Here is an 18,414-nt window from a genome sequence, read left to right on the forward strand (position 1 = left end):
AAAGCTTCCTTAGTGTGTGTACGCAAACACAAACACACACACACACACACACACACACACACACACACACACACACGAGGTAGCGTTCAGAGGAATCGGACACCAAAAGTTTCCAAAGAGATATAGTTATGTGGAGAGAATTCCTCATAGAGCGACTTGGTCTAAGCTGTAGTCCAGAGTTTTGTTGGAGAAAAGATTTTTCTCCAGGCAGTCGTTCTATATCTTCTTGACTTTTTATTCTAATTCCAGTCTTCTGTAACTATCCGTCCAGTGATGATTTCTTGCTTTTTCTCTTTGCAGTTTTAACAGTGTATGTCAGGGAACTCATATTCTTTTCCGGGAATTCAGCTTCATCCAAGCCACCCCTCACAACAGGGCATCATTCCTACGGGCCTTCTGGAGATGCTTCCGAACAGTAGGCAAAAATGGTGGTAAGTCTTCCTGAATTATTTTCTAGCCTTCCTTTATGCCCTCTAAACTTCTTTCTCTTTGCTCAGCATAAATACTGTTCCAGTGCATGCTCTTCAAGGCTCTCGGAACACATTCCTTTTAAGGAGCTGTCTGTCTGTATCAGAGACACTGCCGTCAGCAATACTATCACCATCACTGACGATACTTGTTAAGATCCAAGTGTAGCTTTATGTACAGTAATTCATTTAATCTTCACAGCATCTCTCTCTGGTAGATACTGTAATTCCTATTTTACAACAAATGAAACTTAAGATCAATTTGCATGTTGTTGGTTCTGCATCTTTTGATTATAACCCAAGGAAAATATTAAGAAAAATGCTGATTGAAAATGTCTTATATTGATTGAGACCTTTGGTGAGGTGAAATGTGAAAGACCCTTAGTGAGAGCTTATTTTTTAAAAATGACACTAGATTAGATTCTTACATTTAGACTACTAAAATAGATTTAATTACACTTTTCAGATCTAGACTATATCAAAACCTTTAACATCTGTTTTCAAGGATCTGTTTTTATTCCTATTTTCATATTATGTGCTTTTCCAAATAAGTATTGAATGCCTTTAAGACAGTTTCTAGAGGAAGGCCAAAACGATTTCCTCATTCATTCAACAAGTATTTCTGGTAAACTTGCCATGTGCCTGGCTCTGGAGTTATAGTAAGTAAATAGGTATGCTCCCTGCTTTTATTGAATTTGCAAGATTTCCTACCCTGATCTAGTTGATGTTATTGCTAATTTATATGTAGACACTGAAACTTTTTTGCTAAAACTCTTTCTGCCTGTTTTCTTATTAGATCATGTCACTATCCTAAGAAATAGATAAGGTAGATATTATTGTGCCCATTTTATAAAGTGTGAAATTGTGTAACTTGCAAAAGGATTTCACAGTAGCAAAGATAGAAATAGAACTCAGATTTACTGGTACTCTATTTCTACTGGTACTCTTTGCAACCCCATGGACGGTAGCCTGCACCAGGCTTCTCCATCCATGGGATTTTCTAAGTAAGAGTATTGGAATGGGTTGCCATTTCCTTCTCCAGAGAATCTTCCCGACCCAGGGATCGAACCCAGGCCTCCCACATTGATAGACAGACGCTTTACCGTCTAAGCCACCAGGGACCTCTATTTCTACTACTGACATGTAACTCTAGAGATCATCCATCCCAATTTCACTCTCATGCCAGTGTACTGAGAATAGCATCATCTTCTTTACAAATGACCAGTAGGCAGAAATCAATGTGAATGAAATTTTAAGTGAACTAGCTCAGAAACACTATCTCATTGATCTCCACATAAGCTGGGAGCTATGAGTGTATCAGTGAATTTTGTACTATTTCATCTTTCCTATCTTTCCAGAACCTATCTTTCCTAATCCTTTCTCTGTCCCTTAACTAGTCAGAAAATACATATTGAATACTCACTATATTGAAGAATGGTGCATATAGCTAGAGTTGGTTTGTGAAATAGCACATGAAGATAACTATGGAAAACAATCCTCAGATATCCTTAATTCTTCTCATGATTTATGGATCCATGGAGCAGTGGACTATAAACAGGTGTTCTTTTCTTTATCTTTTTTATGTGTGTGCATGCTCAGTTGCTTCAGTCGTGTCCAGCTCTTTGGGACCCCAGAGACTGTAGCTTACCAGGCTCCTCTGTCCATGGGATTCTCCAGGCAAGAACACTGGAATGGGTTGCCAGTTCCCCCTCTAGGGGATCTTCTTGACCCAGGGATCAAACCCAAATCTCCAGCATTGCAGGCAGATTCATTTACCCCTGAGCCACCAAGAAATTTGGAGAAGGAAATGGCAACCCACTCCAGTATTCTTCCCTAGAGAATCTCAGGGACAGAGGAGCCTGGTGGGCTGCCGTCTATGGGGTCGCACAGAGTCGGACACGACTGAAGCAACCTAGCAGCAGCAGCAGCATCAAGGAATGATTCATTCAGCTGCTGAAAAGAAGCGACCCCAGATTCTCCTTAATTCTCCTGTGCTACCAAAAGGACCTAGATTTTATGCTGGATATTTATTGTCATGCTTCTTAATCAGTCTCTGATTTCTTAAACACCAAAGACAGCATTTATGTCAGGTCTTTGGTTAAATAGTTTTAATATATTCTCAGTTTCTTCCAGGAAACCGTAGAACATCATTCTGTCCCAAAATGTGTCAGTCCCCAGTTTTTAATCCAGAATGAGCAAAAACACTCAGAGGCATGGTTCCAAAGGGAAGTATTTGTTAAGCCCCATTTTTTCAATTAGAATGCCAAGTGCCAGATGCCTACTCAATGGAGCTGCTATTATATTGTTCTCCTGCAGATAACTTCCTTAGAACATCAAGTACATATTTTAGCATCATTGAGAGGAAACTAACTCTTCTGGGAGGTAGCAAGAGAAGCGCAGAGTTCCAGCCTCACATATCTAAAAGTGAAGCCACCTGTAGAAAAGTAAGGACCTGACCCCTTCTGGCAAGAAAAGTTTCATCCCAGGTTTTAGCAAGTCTGGAGATGCAGTGTCCTTCCTGCATGACTGAGTACTGAATGGTGCTCATTTCCCTCTGTCTGGATGTCAAATAACCTCATGAAAACTGTAGTGCTATCTAGACAACTTTAGACTCTTGGAAGCAAAAAGATCTACTCAAATGTAATGAGCCTTTAACATTCGACTTCTCACTTCGGTATTTCTTTCAATACAGAAAGATTAATCTAAATTTTCCACGTCTGGCAAAGACTGAAATTCCCCTGAAGTAAACCTTTACTTCTATTTAGGGATATTGGCTCAAAGAGCTTTTGTCCACAGTTGATTTTCACAGTTTATGAGAATTTCGTTTTGAGCTCTGTGCTTTTACCAAGGAATATATATGTTTTATTTAATAAAATAATGATGTTAAAGGAAGTGTCCTCCTGCTATAAACATCTAGAAAATCAGACAAAATGTCTGTAACAACTGTTTCAGACACTGGACCAACAGTTAGTGTGGAACTGTGGTCTCTGAGAGACAGTTGCCAAGTGCCAGCACTGGGAGATCAGGAGGGTCTTACTGAGTTGAGACGAGGGCTGGGGTTTAGGGAGGCTGCGGTGGCCTGTATTCGCAGGGCCAAGCACTGGAGAGGCGTACGTTGCTCACTTAGCTCCAGAGAACTGCAAGGAGGTATTCGAGTCTTTGGCTACAAACTGTGCACATGTGTGGGTTGGAAAAAGACCGACCGGAAAACAGTAGGCAAGGCGATTCCTGGCGTGTTCACAAGGCTAGTTCAGAGTTCTACCAGTTGGAGTGGAGAAACCTCAACCCACACAGGGCATTGGACTGAGTCCTCAGCCACTTAAGTAAGCATCAGGCTGATCTGCAAGTAACTGCACACCAAAACAAAATTCAATACTCCTTAAAGGAATTCAACAAAATCCAGCACTCTGCAACATAAAATTCACAAAGTCTGGCATCCAACTAAAAAGTACAGGAAGCAGGAAAATATGACGCATAACCGGGAGAAAAAATAAATCAGTAGAAACACAGGCTCAGAAATGACAGACATGGGGGACTGGCTACCTAGGACCTTTAAACAGTTAAGTCATACAGATGTACTCAAGTATGTAAAGGAAAACATGAGTATGATTAGGAGATAAATGAAAGATATTAGGAAGATCTAAACGGAATTTCTAGACATATAAAATACAGTATCAGAAATAAAAATATTGATAATAATAACGGTTAATATTTATTAAGTAGATTTATCTCATTTTTTAATCCTGTGTATTGGGTAGATACTTTCATTATCTCCTCTGCACAGAAAACGAAGCTGAGATTTTTGAAATTTAAATAACTGGTCTAGGTCACACACCTAAAAGTGTGTGATCGAGGAATGCCGAAGAAGCCAGAGAAAACTGACTACAGACAGTATTGTGTTTTTAATGTAAACGTGTTCTCTACTGGAGGGCGTGTAAGATGCTGGAAATACAGATAAGTAAATGGCAATGCTTGCCCTCAAGGAGCTCGCGTTCCGGGGGAAGACACGGAGTAGGTTAGAAGTAGTCCCCATGCAGCGTAAGTGCTCAGTGAAGTCTGTAAGAGTCAGCGGCTGCACAGGGGAAAATAGTCCTTCCTGCAGAGGCTAGAGAAGCTGCAGGCGCTTCCTGCAGAAGCTGGAGAAGCTGAAAAGAAGTAAGGAGAATGAGGCTGGATCTTGGAATAGTAGAAGGCTGTTGAGCAAAGGAGTACATTCTAAACAGAAAAGTCTTGCAGTTTTGCAAATATAACACGAAACACCATGGTTCCTTTGGGAAATGGTGAGAAGTACTATGTGGCAACAGAAAATGATGCTGAATGCTTATTGTGCCAGCCACTGAACAGAAATTCTGTTCACGTATTCATTATTTCATTCACACAACCAACTTGAGTTGGTGTGATTACTATCCCATTTCTCCTGAAGAAACTGAGAGAAGGTAAGTGACTTGCACAGGCTATACGGTTTGTAAGTAGCTCAGCTCATATTCACACTTAAGTCTTCACAAAGGCCACATTTTTTTGTTTTTTTTTGAATTGTAGTTGATTTACAGTATTGCCTTAATTTCTGATGTACAGCAAAGTGATTCAGTTATACATATATACATACTGTTTTCCATTATGTTTCTTTTATCTTTGTTACAAGATATTGAATATGGTTCCCTGTTCTATACAATAGGATCTTGTTTATCGGTTTTATGTATAGTGGTTTATACCTACTAGTTCCAAACTTCTAATTTATCTCCCACTCCCTTTCCCCTTTGGTAACCAGAAGTTTGTTTTCCGTGTCTGTGAGTCTGTTTCATAAATAAGTTCGTTTGTGTCAGATTTGAGATTCCACATATAAGCGATATCATATGGTATTTGCTTTTCCCTTTTCTGGCTGACTTCCCTCACTATGACCATCTCTAGGTCCATCCATGTTCCTGCCACCGGCATAATGTCATTCACCAAGGCCTCATTCTTAACAACTCTGTTAGACTGAACCTGTGCTACCCCCAGTATCAAAGGGCTCTGTGTCCTCTGAAATGCATGCTTTCCCCTAAACATGGTAGGACTGTATCGATTCGTGTGATATTTTCACTTCTGACACTGGCACAAGCATGGAAAACAGAATGGAAGGTAGATAGTGAGGCTGAAGCCAGAGACCAGGTAGGAGATGGCTGTAATCAAACAGGAAGTGGCTGTGGAGATGAGACGTTATTTAAGGAGTTGGTTTGACAGGACTTGCAGATGTATTGTGAGGGTAGGGTAAGGGAGAGAAGAGGCGAAAATGAATGCCAGAAGCTGAAATTGTTCCAATTTCATCCCTCCTCTCCTTTTTTCCTTTCATTTTCCCTTTCACCTTTTAGGTTTTACTCTGGATTTGCTGAGGTTTTGTCTTCATTGTCTAGGTGTATTTATTCACTAAAAAAAAATTATGTGTGGCAGGCTACAGTCCCTGGAGTCACAAAAGACAGAACTTAGCGACTGAACAATGATCAGCGGTGCCTGGGATTAGACAGAAATTCTTGCTGTCATGGAGTTTGTGGTACGATAATCAAAGATTAAAAGTGAACGTGAAAGTCGCTCAGTTGTGTCTGGCTCTTATATATAGTCCATGGAATTCTCCAGGCCACAATACCAGAGTGGGTAGCCTTTCCTTTCTCCAGGGGATCTTCCCAACCCAGGGATCGAACCCAGATCTCCCGCATTGCAGGTGGATTCTTGACCACCTGAGCCACAAGGGAAGCCCAATCAGAGATTGGAGGGGACAAAAAAAAATCCCTGCTTTTATAAAAGGAGTTCACATTCCCGGAATCGGGGGGTGGCAGTAGGTCTTGATGACCATATGATAAAAACCTGTTACTTTTCCCCTAAAATGTCGAACGGTATGGTGGGTTTAGTGATCTCAAGTGAACACCCAGACGTTTCAGGCTGAGATGAAGCTTTTGGTCTGACTTCTCTGTGTAATTGCATCAGACTTCCGCTTGATTCTGCTTGTCACTAATCCTCATCCTCGCCACTAAAGAGCCATTCTGTGAGGATTAACGGTGCTTACTGCAGGAGAGGGGTGGCTGTCTTGTTTGAAATATTAAAGAGCATTTGCTGCTTTTGTAATTTTGTAAACAAACACAAAGTGAAGTGTGACCTCTTCACTCTCCCCTCGCCCATTCTCTCCCCTTGCTCCCACCAGTTTCTTCACCTCTCGTCATTTTCCCCAGGAGCCCGAGATGGCCAGGAAATAATTTCTTCAACCTCAAGTTCCTGTTTCCTAGCTCCCATTTTGCTTATTTCTCCTCTGTTCCTAACTTCCTCTCCTTTTCTTATTTTTACTTCCTTCAGAATCTTTTCTCCAGAGAGAACGCTGGTGTCGCCTGGAGTCTGTCCCCTTTCTCCCTCCAGTGCCTCTCATCTGTTCCTCTATTTGCTTTCCCCTCCTGGCTGTTCTGGTCATCTGGGGCCGTCACTCTTGGCACAGAAGCATTTCTGGAATGCTTCTGTGACCAACTCCTCTCCCACCCAAGCCTCCCCAGCCCGCTTAGGTCGCTGACCTCTCTTTATCCTTTTAGGTCTTAGTTTAAAGGTCAGCTCCTTAAAGGGGGCTTCTCTGTGACCCTTCCTCGTCTGAATTAGATGACTTCATTACTCTTTTCAAATCATCCTGTAAATTTTTAGTCATCATGTATTATCGCTTCTGACTAAATTTTTTTTTGCATGATCCTTTACTTAATGCACATTTCTCTTATTGTAACCTTTATGAGGCTATTCCTGACACCTAGCATATGTAAGTGATTTGTTAATTAACATGAAGGTTCACCATTTCCCGGTCACTAGACAGAGGATAGAGTATTGAATGCTTTACATTATCTCCCCTTTTATTAGGGGGTAGGGTCGGCTTCAAATATCTGCTTTTCATATCTAACTTTTCAATATTGTGTAGGAGATGATTTAAAATAATAGTACCTGCTACTTATTGACCATCTGATATATGCCACACACTAAAACATCATGTTCGAAGTGCCCCAGCAGCAACTGAACCCTTTCAAAGCTATACTGTAGTATAATGTCTTTTGTTTATTTATTCTTGACCATGCTGGATCTTGGTTGCTGTGCACAGGTTTTCTCCAGCCGCAGAGAGCAGGGGCTACTCTATAGTTGTGATGCTGGGGCTTCTCACCGGGGTGGCTTCTCTCGTTGCAGAGCATGGGCTCTGGGTGCCCGGGCTTCAGTAGTTTCCACGTGTGGCTCAGTAGTTGCGGCGCGTGGGCTCAGTAGTTGCGGCGCGTGGGCTCAGTAGTTGCGGCGCGTGGGCTCAGTAGTTGCGGCGCATGGGTTCAGTAGTTGCGTGTGGGCTCAGTAGTTGTGGCGCGTGGGCTCAGTAGTTGCGGCGCATGGGTTCAGTAGTTGCGGCGCGTGGCTCAGTAGTTGCGTGTGGGCTCAGTAGTTGTGGCGCGTGGGCTCAATAGTTGCGGCGCGTGGGCTCAGTAGTTGCGGTGCATGGGTTCAATAGTTGCAGTGCGTGGCTCAGTAGTTGCGGTGCATGGGTTCAGTAGTTGCGGCGCGTGGCTCAGTAGTTGCGGCGCGTGGGTTCAATAGTTGCAGCGCGTGGGCTCAGTAGTTGCGGCACGTGGGCTTAGTTGCGGCGCGTGGCTCAGTAGTTGCGGCGCGTGGGCTCAGTAGTTGCGGTGCGTGGGCTCAGTAGTTGTGGTGCGTGGGCTCAGTAGTTGCAGCACGTGGCTCAGTAGTTGCGGTGCATGGGCTCAGTAGTTGCGGCGCGTGGGCTCAGTAGTTGCGGCGCATGGGCTCAGTAGTTGCGGTGGGTGGGCTTAGTAGTTGCGGCATGTGAGCTCAGTAGTTGCGGCGTGTGGGCTCAGTAGTTGCGGTGCATGGGTTCAGTAGTTGCGGCGCGTGGGCTCAGTAGTTGCGGTGTGTGGGCTCAGTAGTTGCGGCGCGTGGCTCAGTAGTTGCGGCGCGTGGCTTAGTAGTTGCGGCGCGTGGCTCAGTAGTTGCGGCGCGTGGCTTAGTAGTTGCTGCCCCCAGGCTCCAGAGCACAGGCTCAGGAGTTCCGGCTTGCCTGCTCCGTGGCATGTGGGTTCTTCCTGGACCAGGGATTGAACCCGTGTCTCCTGCATTGGCAGTCAGATTCTTTACCACAGAGCCACCAGGGAAGTCCAAAAACTTAAAATAATATTCAACACCCACTGGTGCTTTTAAACAGGGATTAAAAGGATTTATGTCATGAACTGTAAGCCAGCTTTAAACGTTGGTGAGGGTCTGGTTGGCGATACTTCCTTCCCTTCTTTTGTATTCTGGTCCAGCCTTTATGCTTTGAAAGAGATCACAAACTAGTGGTCAGCTGACTATACGTGCTTTGGCCTGCAGGTATGTTTTCTTTGGTCTGCTATGTTAAAAAAATATGTATTTTTAATTAGATGCCAACATTTAACAAAAAAACCTCGATTCAGTTTCACTTAAAAATGCAAAGTCCTTCCAATACTGCAACCACATTCCAACAGAGAGACAGTTCGCCAGGGCGGAGGTACAGCTGCTCTCTTTAGACAGGGCATGTGGCCTCAGATTTACCACCATCCCCAGCTGCCTGGCTTCACCTGCTTACGTTTCCTGCCTGGCCTCTGTAGGCATTTGAATTTGCTATCATTGCTAGAACTTCTTGGTCCCTTTATAATCACTTGAAAGGGAAAGTTACACTCTTAATTCAGAACACAGAGTTAGGATCCTATTCCTCAGCTAGATTCTTTCTCTTTTCTCCTTGTTATCATGATGTCTCTCAAAAAATTTCATAATTAGAAGGGCCCTTAGAAGTCCTCTCATCTTGAAACTAACTCTAGGGGGGTTTTAATATTCCCTTTTTTTATAGTAAAATATGCACAACATAAAATTTGCTATTCTAACCACTTTTAAAATTGAGAAATCTTCTTTTGGTGGTAAAATATAAGTAACCTAAAATTTACCATTTTAAGTTACAGTTCTGTGGTATTAACTATATTCACATTGTTATAAAACTATTACCAGCATCCAGCTCCTTGTCTGCATCTTCCCAAAATAAAACATTTTACCCATTAAAACATAATTCTCCGTTCTGCCCTCCTCCAGCCACTGATAACCATTGTCTTACTCTCTGTCTCTGTGTGTTTGACTATTCTAGGTCCCACATATTAGTGAAATCATACAGTGTTTGTCTCTTTGTGTCTGACTTATTCCACTAAGCGTGACTTTTCCCAGTTCATCTATGTGGTAGTGAGTATCAGAATTTCACTCCTTCCTGTGGCTGAATAATATTCCACTGTGTGGAGTTCATGTTTTTTTCCTTCGTCTGTCGGTAGCCACTTGGGTAGTTTCCACCTTTTGGCTATTGTGGATAATGTGCAGCGCAACCAAAAAAGGAAAAAGTAGTGATGGTAAATTTTTGTGTCAAAGCTGATTTTCTTGCCTAATTGGTGAGTAATCACTTTGGAGAACTCAATGAACAATTTTCTCAGCTAGTTTAAAAACTGTATTGTTTGGAGAAAAATAAATGTATCTATAACATCTCATACGAGTTGTCCAATAGTGTTATTTCATGAAAGATCAGATACCTCAGGGGCTGCTGTGGACTAAGTTGTGTCCCCCCAGATTGATATGTTGAAGCCCTAAGCCCCAATATGACTGTGTTTGGAGGTAGGGGCTGTCAGGATGTCATTAGGATTCAGTGAGGTCATTAGGGTAGGGCTCTTCTCCAGTCGGGTTAGCATGCTTGTAGGAAGAGACAGCTGAGAGCCTGGCCTCTCTCCCCCATCTAAGGAACAGTGAGAAAATGGCCTTTTACAGCCAAGGACTGATTCCTCACTAGAACTGACCCTGCTGGCTCCTCGGTCTTGGACTTCTAGGCCCCTCAACCGTGAGAATAAGAACTTCTGCTGTTTAAGTCGCCCGCTCTGTGGTGGTGTGCTACATCAGCCTGAGCTGCTGATGCGGGAGCCATCTCTCTACTCGCAGTCTTTAGGCAGAAAAATCGATTTTATTTTGCATGTTGAAGCCAAATCCTGTTTTGATGCATCACTAATGTTTTATCTCATTGCAACCACTAATGAGGTTGTAAGTATATTAGTCTTGTAAACGTAAATTGTGCTATTCAGTTTATGTAAAATATTAGTAAGATTTCCAAGTTGATAAACTTTAATGGATATACATAAGGCAGAAGTAGGAGTAATTTTTTATTTTATTTGACTATTATTTCAACAACTTATATCAGTCAGAAAACTTTAGTACAAAAGAATAAATTCTAGTATCACTACTGATGCATCTACAGATAACTCTGAAAGGTCTAATTTAAAAGCCTCATCCTAATAAAATTAATGGTATGTATCAATTTGTACATTATCCAATAGAGTTTTGAAAACTGCCTGCATGATGTTAACTGCTAGTGCTTATCTACACAGCATCCGATGACCCTGTAGGGCCTGTTTCCTATGATCCACTGTGCTATAAGTTTTTTCCTGATCCTGCTTTTCCAGTCCCGATACAAAAATGACTACATCTATCGCACTTTATTTGTTAGCGTGTTAACATTTAAAGACTTGTGTTTTATAGTTATCAAGCTTTTTGTTGTTTTTGTTAAGTCACTTCAGTCGTGTCTGACTCTATGCGACCCCATAGACAGCAGCCCACCAGGCTCCCCCGTCCCTGGGATTCTCCAGGCAAGAACACTGGAGTGGGTTACCATTTCCGTCTCCAATGCGTGAAAGCAAAAAGTGAAAGTGAAGTCGCTCAGTCATGTCCGACTCTTCGCGACCCCATGGACTGCAGCCTACCAGGCCTCTCTGTCCATGGGATTTTCCAGGCAAGAGTCCTGGAGTGGGGTGTCGTCGCCTTCTCCATCCAGCCGTGTTACGGAATAATAGATCTACTTCGTTTGGTTCCGTGAGCGCATCATATAGGAACAAGGAGAAGGTGGTAACATCTGTACTCTCATCCGGTGGAACTGAAGATTTTATGTAATCATAGCCTTTATACTAATGTAGTCCTGGGTTGAAAAGAAAAGGAAAAGACCTGAGCAGATGAAAAGCTTCCCCCTCAGTGGCATGTCTACCAGTGTGCCATCTACACATACGTTTATGGAGAAGCTCCAGGAGGAGTTAACCTGAAAGCGCAGGTTGGTGGAGCCCATATCTAAAAATTTGTACTAACCTATTCAGTGTACATCTTGTTTTTCTGATAAATTTTAAAGAAAGGCATATTTTTTAACAAGAAAAGTATTAATATTAAACATCTGTAGAACCTTACAAGCGTCTCTGCAAAAGCTCTAGTCTCCTGGTTTAAGTCTCCTGCTTCCATGGCTGACTCATGTCAATGTGTGGCAAAAACCACTAGCCTCCAATTAAAATAAATGAATTTTTGTTTTGTTTTGTTTTGTTTTTAGAAAAATAAATAAATAAATAAAAACTGCTTGCATGCATCCCCTATCACACAGGTATAAATTGAAGCCTCAAGTCTCCCCGTCTTCTGACTCTCACCAAGTGATCTTGCCATTAGCATCAAGTTCTCTCTCCCTGGTGCTTAATGAACACATATATATTTTATGTCATTCAGTCTCTGAGGTCAGTGTATAACTTCCTAGCCCAGAATGTGATCAAATGAGTTAAGGTTTAAGAATGCATCGCAATTATATGTGATTTTCCATCTTCTTTCATTGCCTTAACAGATGGAGGAAAGTTTCTTTAAGTTCCATTTTGCCTGTCTTCAAGAGAAAAAAGTTATTCCATCTTTTATTTAAAATTTAAAAATCATGATTCTTGTTACTGAGGGAAGTATGGTACTTGTGTTACTGCATATTTCATGCTTTGACGGACATAAGCAGAATTTGCAAGTTCTTTGAGAATGCAACTAAAGGTTTTTTGTTTTTTTTTAAATTAGGCTAAAAAGTGAGACTTTACCATGGGATGTTATTAAACCCATTCTCTACAGCAGATCTACCCCAAAACCAAATGGAACCTCTGAGGCTTCTGAAATCTCTTGCTCTCATGATTCAGTTAGAAACAAAAGTAAATGACTAAATCAAAGTTTACACACTGTGAGTCAAAGTAAAGCCACCTTAGGTTAAAGATGTCAGTTTAATAAAGCATACTCAAATTCGGTTGTTTTGGTGGGTTTTAAGCTGGAAGTATATAAAAGCAAGTGTAAGTAGTGTTGAAAATTTAATCTTTTCCAGTTTTATTTTGCTTGGCATAACCTGCTCTTCCTTCCCACTGCCGCCACCTGACCCTAATTTAGAGCCCTAACTAACCACATCGGAGAGGTTGTCAAACAGACAGATTCCTTGATCCCGCCTCCAACCTACTGAATCAGAGTCAGCAGGGGAGGGACCTGGGAATTTATTTTTTAACAAGCATTTCAGGTGACTCTTAAAATCACTCAAGTGTGCGAAGTATTGAATAATTTCTTAACTTTTTTTCCTTTTGCTCCAGTCCTTGCTCTACATCAGCAATTTTTAAGCCGGGTTGCATGTCAAGTTCACCAAGGGAGTTTTAAAAAACTGCTGGTGCCCAGGCCCCATCCCAGAGTGATTTAATCAGAATCTTATGGTTTGGGACCTATGCTTTTTTTTTTTTTTTGAAATAAGTAAAAGACATTATATTGCAGTGCAGCATTTAGAGAAAAGTGCAAAATAATAAATGTACAGCTTAATGGAGTTCTTAAAAACAAACATACTCAAGTGATGTCCCTCCAGATAAAGACAGAGGACATTGCCAGCACCCCAGCGGTCTCTCCCAGGTCCCCCTCGTCGTGAGTCCCCTCTAGGTCACCGCTAGTCTGACATTTATCACCATAAACCAGACGTGTCTGATCTTGAACTTTAAGTAGTGAGAATCATAGAACACAGAACGCTGTTCAGGGTCTGGCTTCTTTCGCTCAACATCTTACTTCCGAGTTGCTGTTGGATTTAGCTGCAGTTTGTTCTCTTTTATTGGTGTACAGAATTCCGTTTTATTTAAACCACAGTTTTTTTTAATCCCTTCTGCAGTTTGGTGGCATTTGGGTTGTTTTCAGTTTCATGCTAGTACAGTGTGACTCTAAACATACTTCTGTGTGTCTCTTGGTACCCAGATTTCTGTTAGGTATGTACTTAGGAGTGGAATTGCTGGGAATGTGTCTGTTCAGCTTCAGCACATATTCCCAGGTTTCCAAAATGATTGCACCATTTTCCACATTTTACTGTAGCTTGTGAAGAGTTCCTGTTGCCCTGGAACTTTTAGTGGGGCCCATGCGTTTTCAAAGGTCTGCAGGTGATCATGATACATGCTGAAGCCTGAGAACTACTGCGAGACCTTGTATAAATACAGCTCTCTAAAGCACAGCCCTGGAAATGTGAATCCCATTACATTACATCCAGACCAGATCTAACCTTTCCAGCCAGCACCTTCCTACTCACAGCTGACGCTCACCACACGCGGCCATTCACTTTCCCCCAAACACTCCTTACGCTTTTCCGAGCACACCTTCGTTTTTTCTTTTCTATTTGGGCAGAACTTTCTTGCAAGTCTGTCACATTCCTGCGCATCTTCAAGCAAACCCAGCTCAAGTCATGCATCTTTTAAAAGTCTTCGTGATTCCCACATCCTCCCCTCCTTGCAGGCCTTCCCTGGTGGCTCAGTGGTAAAGAATCCGCCTGCCGATGCAGGAGATGCAGGTTCGATCCCTGGGTCGGAAAGATCCCCTGGAGAAGGAAATGGCAACCCACTCCAGTATTCTCGCTGGAGAATCCCATGGACAGAGGAGCCTGGCGGGCTACAGTCCATGGGGTCGCAAAGAGTCAGACACAGCTTAGCAACTAAACAAAAACAACCCCTCCTTGCCCTCACTTCTCTCCACATGTGATCTCTCTTACGACACTTGTTCTATCATACTTATATTTAGTTATTAGCAAACATAGTCTCTTTCGTAAGACATCACACGGGTTAAATTAAATCAATTTTTATGTCTTTCCTACCTCTCACTCCAGCTCATAAATCTGTAATGTCAAGCTCCATATGAAGCCCTCAAGAGAAGACTTTAAATTGGGTACAGCTGTGTAACCACAGTTAAGTTACTTTTTCCAGGCCTTAGTTTTCTCATCTATAAAATGGAACATATACTACTTCACTGTTGTGAAAACTAAATGAGATAACGGACTAAAGCCCTTATTAATTTTGGCACATAGTAACTGGTTCATCAGTGCCCGTTGTCTGTGTCATGCGGTGAGCATCATTGTTAGTTTCCTTCAGGGTGGAGACAGCATGGTTTATCTCTGAAGCTCCATGCAGTGCCTTTGCTTGTTGTGGGTGCTCAGTACAGGCTGGGAGAATAAATTAATGAGTGTCTGCTGGGTGGTTGCGTGGGCCAGGCTTATTTATAGTCCCTTTCCAGTAAGCCCATCTTGGAAGAAGTCAAATTTCAATTTAACCATCAGAGATAGATAGAAAGTAGGATTTTTACTAAAAACTTTAAAAACTGCATTAAAAAGGCCAAATCCCCAGTTTAACCATACAACAGCTGCTCTCCTTCTGCTGCCAGGAAATAGGGGAAACCCTCCAAGAGCTATTTGCTGTTTGTTTGTTCATCTTCTGATAAACATGCCGTGACTTGGGGAAAGCACACACTTCGCCTGCAGGCAAGCGTGGGTCTGGGAAGTTGCAAGTAGCAGCAAAGAGGAAGAAATCCCCCACTCTGTGGGAGAGGTTCCTGCAGGGACTCAGCTAAAGCCTTTTGCCGCTTTGCTGAGTTATTTACCAAGATGAAGGGACTGGGTGTGGCTGGCCTGCGAGTCCTCCTGGGAAGTCACTTTAAGAATCTCTTTAATTTCCTCACCCTTCATCTTTGTTCTCTGGCTCTGCTGCAAGGGCGCAGGCAGTCGCACCCACTTGGCCATGGTTCCCAGCACACTGAATTCTTTGGAGCTGGCTGTTGCAGCCAAGGATTCCCTGCCCTGCTCTTTCCCCCTTGCCCTGATTTGAAAAACAGTTTGGGAAATTCTCATCTGGCATGGAGATTGATGAGAAGAAACCCTGTGGGCTGCGTGTTCTTTTTCTAGATACACAGGACCAAGAGGGTCTTTGGAGCTTTAAAGTGTCCTTTCTCAAAAATCCAGTGTTGATAGACTACATGTGAACAAGTTATACAAAGTAGGGTTTGCCATCACCGCTCTCATTTAAAGGTATTTTATTGCTAAGAGGCTGTATAAGTGAGGCAGAGGCGACACCAGAGAGCATTTATCACCATCTATGTCCCTTGCAGAAGGAATATGAGAATATACTTAACTAATTGAAACCTCATGAAAGATGTGTAACAAACCATATGAAGATTGATGGGTAAGTCCGCGAAAATGTTAACCAGGTGTCTAGTATCTGCTAAAATATGAACAAATAAATGACTTTAACCAAGTTATAATAAAAACGGGTCTGATGACAAAAGAATTAGCAACTTGAAAAATATATAATCCCAGTGTCCAAAACCTTATTTGTCATGTAAGTTGGCCAACAATTCCTTGGAAGCATGTTTCTGTTTTTAAAATAAAATTAACTTCAGGAAGCAGCGATAGACAAGGAAGTAATACAATTTTAGGAAGACTCTGAAAATCTACATTTATTGTCTCAGGTGGCAGAACAGCAGAATGGTATAATACCATTTATATATATTTTATGTCTGTATGTATTTATATACATACAAAATGTTTGAAAAGAGGTTTACCTAGACAGCATATTTAAAAGCAGAGACATTACTTTGCCAACAAAGGTCCGTCTAGTCAAGGCTATGGTTTTCCAGTGGTCATGTATGGGTGTGAGAGTTGGACTGTGAAGAAAGCTGAGCGCCGAAGAATTGATGCTTTTGAACTGTGATGTTGGAAAAGACTCTTGAGAGTCCCTTGGACTGCAAGGAGATCCAACCAGTCCATTCTAAAGGAGATCAGTCCTGGGATTTCTTTGGAAGGAATGATGCTGAAGCTGAAACTCCAGTACTTTGGCCACCTCATACAAAGAGTTGACTCACTGGAAAAGACTCTGATGCTGGGAGGGATTGGGGGCAGGAGGAGAAGGGGACGACAGAGGATGAGATGGCTGGATGGCATCACGGACTCGATGGACGTGAGTCTGAGTGAACTCCGGGAGTTGGTGATGGACAGGGAGGCCTGGCGTGCTGCTATTCATGGGGTTGCAAAGAGTCGGACACAACTAAGTGACTAGACTGAACTTACCAAAATGTTATTACTGGTTTTCTTTCAGTGCTAGGATTTTACTTTTTCCCCCCCCCCACACATTTTTATATTGAGTTTTTATAATGACTATGTAACATTTTTATAACCACAGTGAAAATAAAGCTATTTGGGGGACTTCCCTGGCAGTCCACCAGCTAAGACCCCACACTTCCACTGCAGGGGGCACAGATTTGAGCCCTGGTCAGGGAACTAGGATCCCGCCAGTCTCATGGTGTGGCTGAAACAAACAAACAACAAAAACAATACCTGAAACACAATCAACATTAGCTATCATCATTAAAAAAAGTAAAGCTATTTTTGTTTTGAAAAAAGATTTTGCTTCACCATCTGCCGTGGGCCCACAGAGGTACTAGGAATCGTGGGGATTAGAAAAGAAGGCTGTGGCCTAGCCACCAAGATGTTCACATGCTAGTCGGGAAGACTCCTAGGGGGCGGTGTGGTAGAGAGTGATCAGGCGTCAGGACATGCGGTTCAAAGAAGTGCTGGAGGCTACCAGGAAGAGGAGAGGTCGTGTGGAAGTTTTTACTGGAAAGAGGAGGTTCGAGTTGGACCTTGAAAGATGGACAGGATTTGACCAGGAGGAGGGCAGGCGGACGTTTTAGGCAGCTTGAGCACTGAAGCAATAATAATGGTATTTGACAAGACAGTGGGGAGTCAGTTTATCTAGAGTAGTAAGCAAACATAATTTGAGGTAGAGAAATTTGCTTTCTTGCCAAGTTCATTCTATATCTTCATTTTGATACATTGAAAATTATATTTTTGTATACTTGAGCATTTTAAAAAAGGATATCTTAGGAAAGTAAACACAACTATCCTGAATATTGACTCTAAAGTGACATAAAAATTAAGACTGCTATGAACATTTCATTATCTTTAGTGTATTGAGAAAGAAAGCCTTCAGTACACGTGCTCTCTAATGCTGTCATTTTAATCCATATCTCAATTCAGTCAGTGGCTTTTTGTACAGATTTTTAATTCGTGACTGATGTGTTCCTACTTTCTTGTACTAAAAGTGAAAAAGTAGAGTAGGAAGTATGAGGGCCAAAACAAAAGCAAAATTTTACTTAAAAAGAGACATCAAAGTACGCTGCGGGTGGGAATGTAAATCGATACAGCCACTATGGGAAACAAGTATGGCAGTTCCTATAAAAACTAGGAATAAAACCACCATATGATCCAGCAGTACCACTTCTAGACACATACCCTGAAGAAAGCAAAACTGAAAAAGACACATGGACTCCAGAGTTCATTGCAGCACTCTTCACGATAGCCAAGACACGGCAGCAACCTCGATGTCCATCGACAGATGAATGGATAAGGAAGCTGTGATACATACACACAATGGAATACTACTCGGCCATAAAAAGGAGCAGATTTGAGTCCGTTCTAATGAGGTGGGAAACTAGAGCCTACTATACAGAGTGAAGTAAGTCTGAAAGAGAACGACAAATACTGTGTATTAATGCGTATATATGGAACCTAGAAGGATGGTACTGATGGACCTGTTTGCAGAGCAGTGGTGGAGACACAGACTGTGGAGGAGGGTGGAGGAGAAGAGAGAGAGGGTGAGATAGATGGAGACAGTAGCATGGATGCATATGCGCTAACGCATGTAAACAGAGAGCCAATGGGAGTTTGCAGTGAGCTCACTGGGGCTCTGTAACAACCTAGAGAGGTGAGGATGGGCAGGAGCTAGGAGGAAGGTTCGAGAGGGAGGGA

General features: G+C 42.3%; 1 protein-coding gene across 3 annotated transcripts in view; it reads left to right on the forward strand.

The window, feature by feature from the left end:
• Nucleotides 1-18,414, forward strand: part of CSTPP1 (centriolar satellite-associated tubulin polyglutamylase complex regulator 1) — a 212,818-nt gene that overhangs the window by 90,786 nt on the left and 103,618 nt on the right. For all 3 annotated transcript variants that reach the window (XM_060400082.1, XM_060400081.1, XM_027979708.2), the window contains one exon: nt 301-431. In XM_060400082.1, the coding sequence (XP_060256065.1) occupies nt 301-431 (131 nt within the window). The remainder of the gene's footprint in view (nt 1-300; nt 432-18,414) is intronic.

Source organism: Ovis aries, chromosome 15, assembly GCF_016772045.2.
Source record: "Ovis aries strain OAR_USU_Benz2616 breed Rambouillet chromosome 15, ARS-UI_Ramb_v3.0, whole genome shotgun sequence".
In the NCBI taxonomy this organism is placed as follows: Eukaryota; Metazoa; Chordata; class Mammalia; order Artiodactyla; family Bovidae; genus Ovis; species Ovis aries.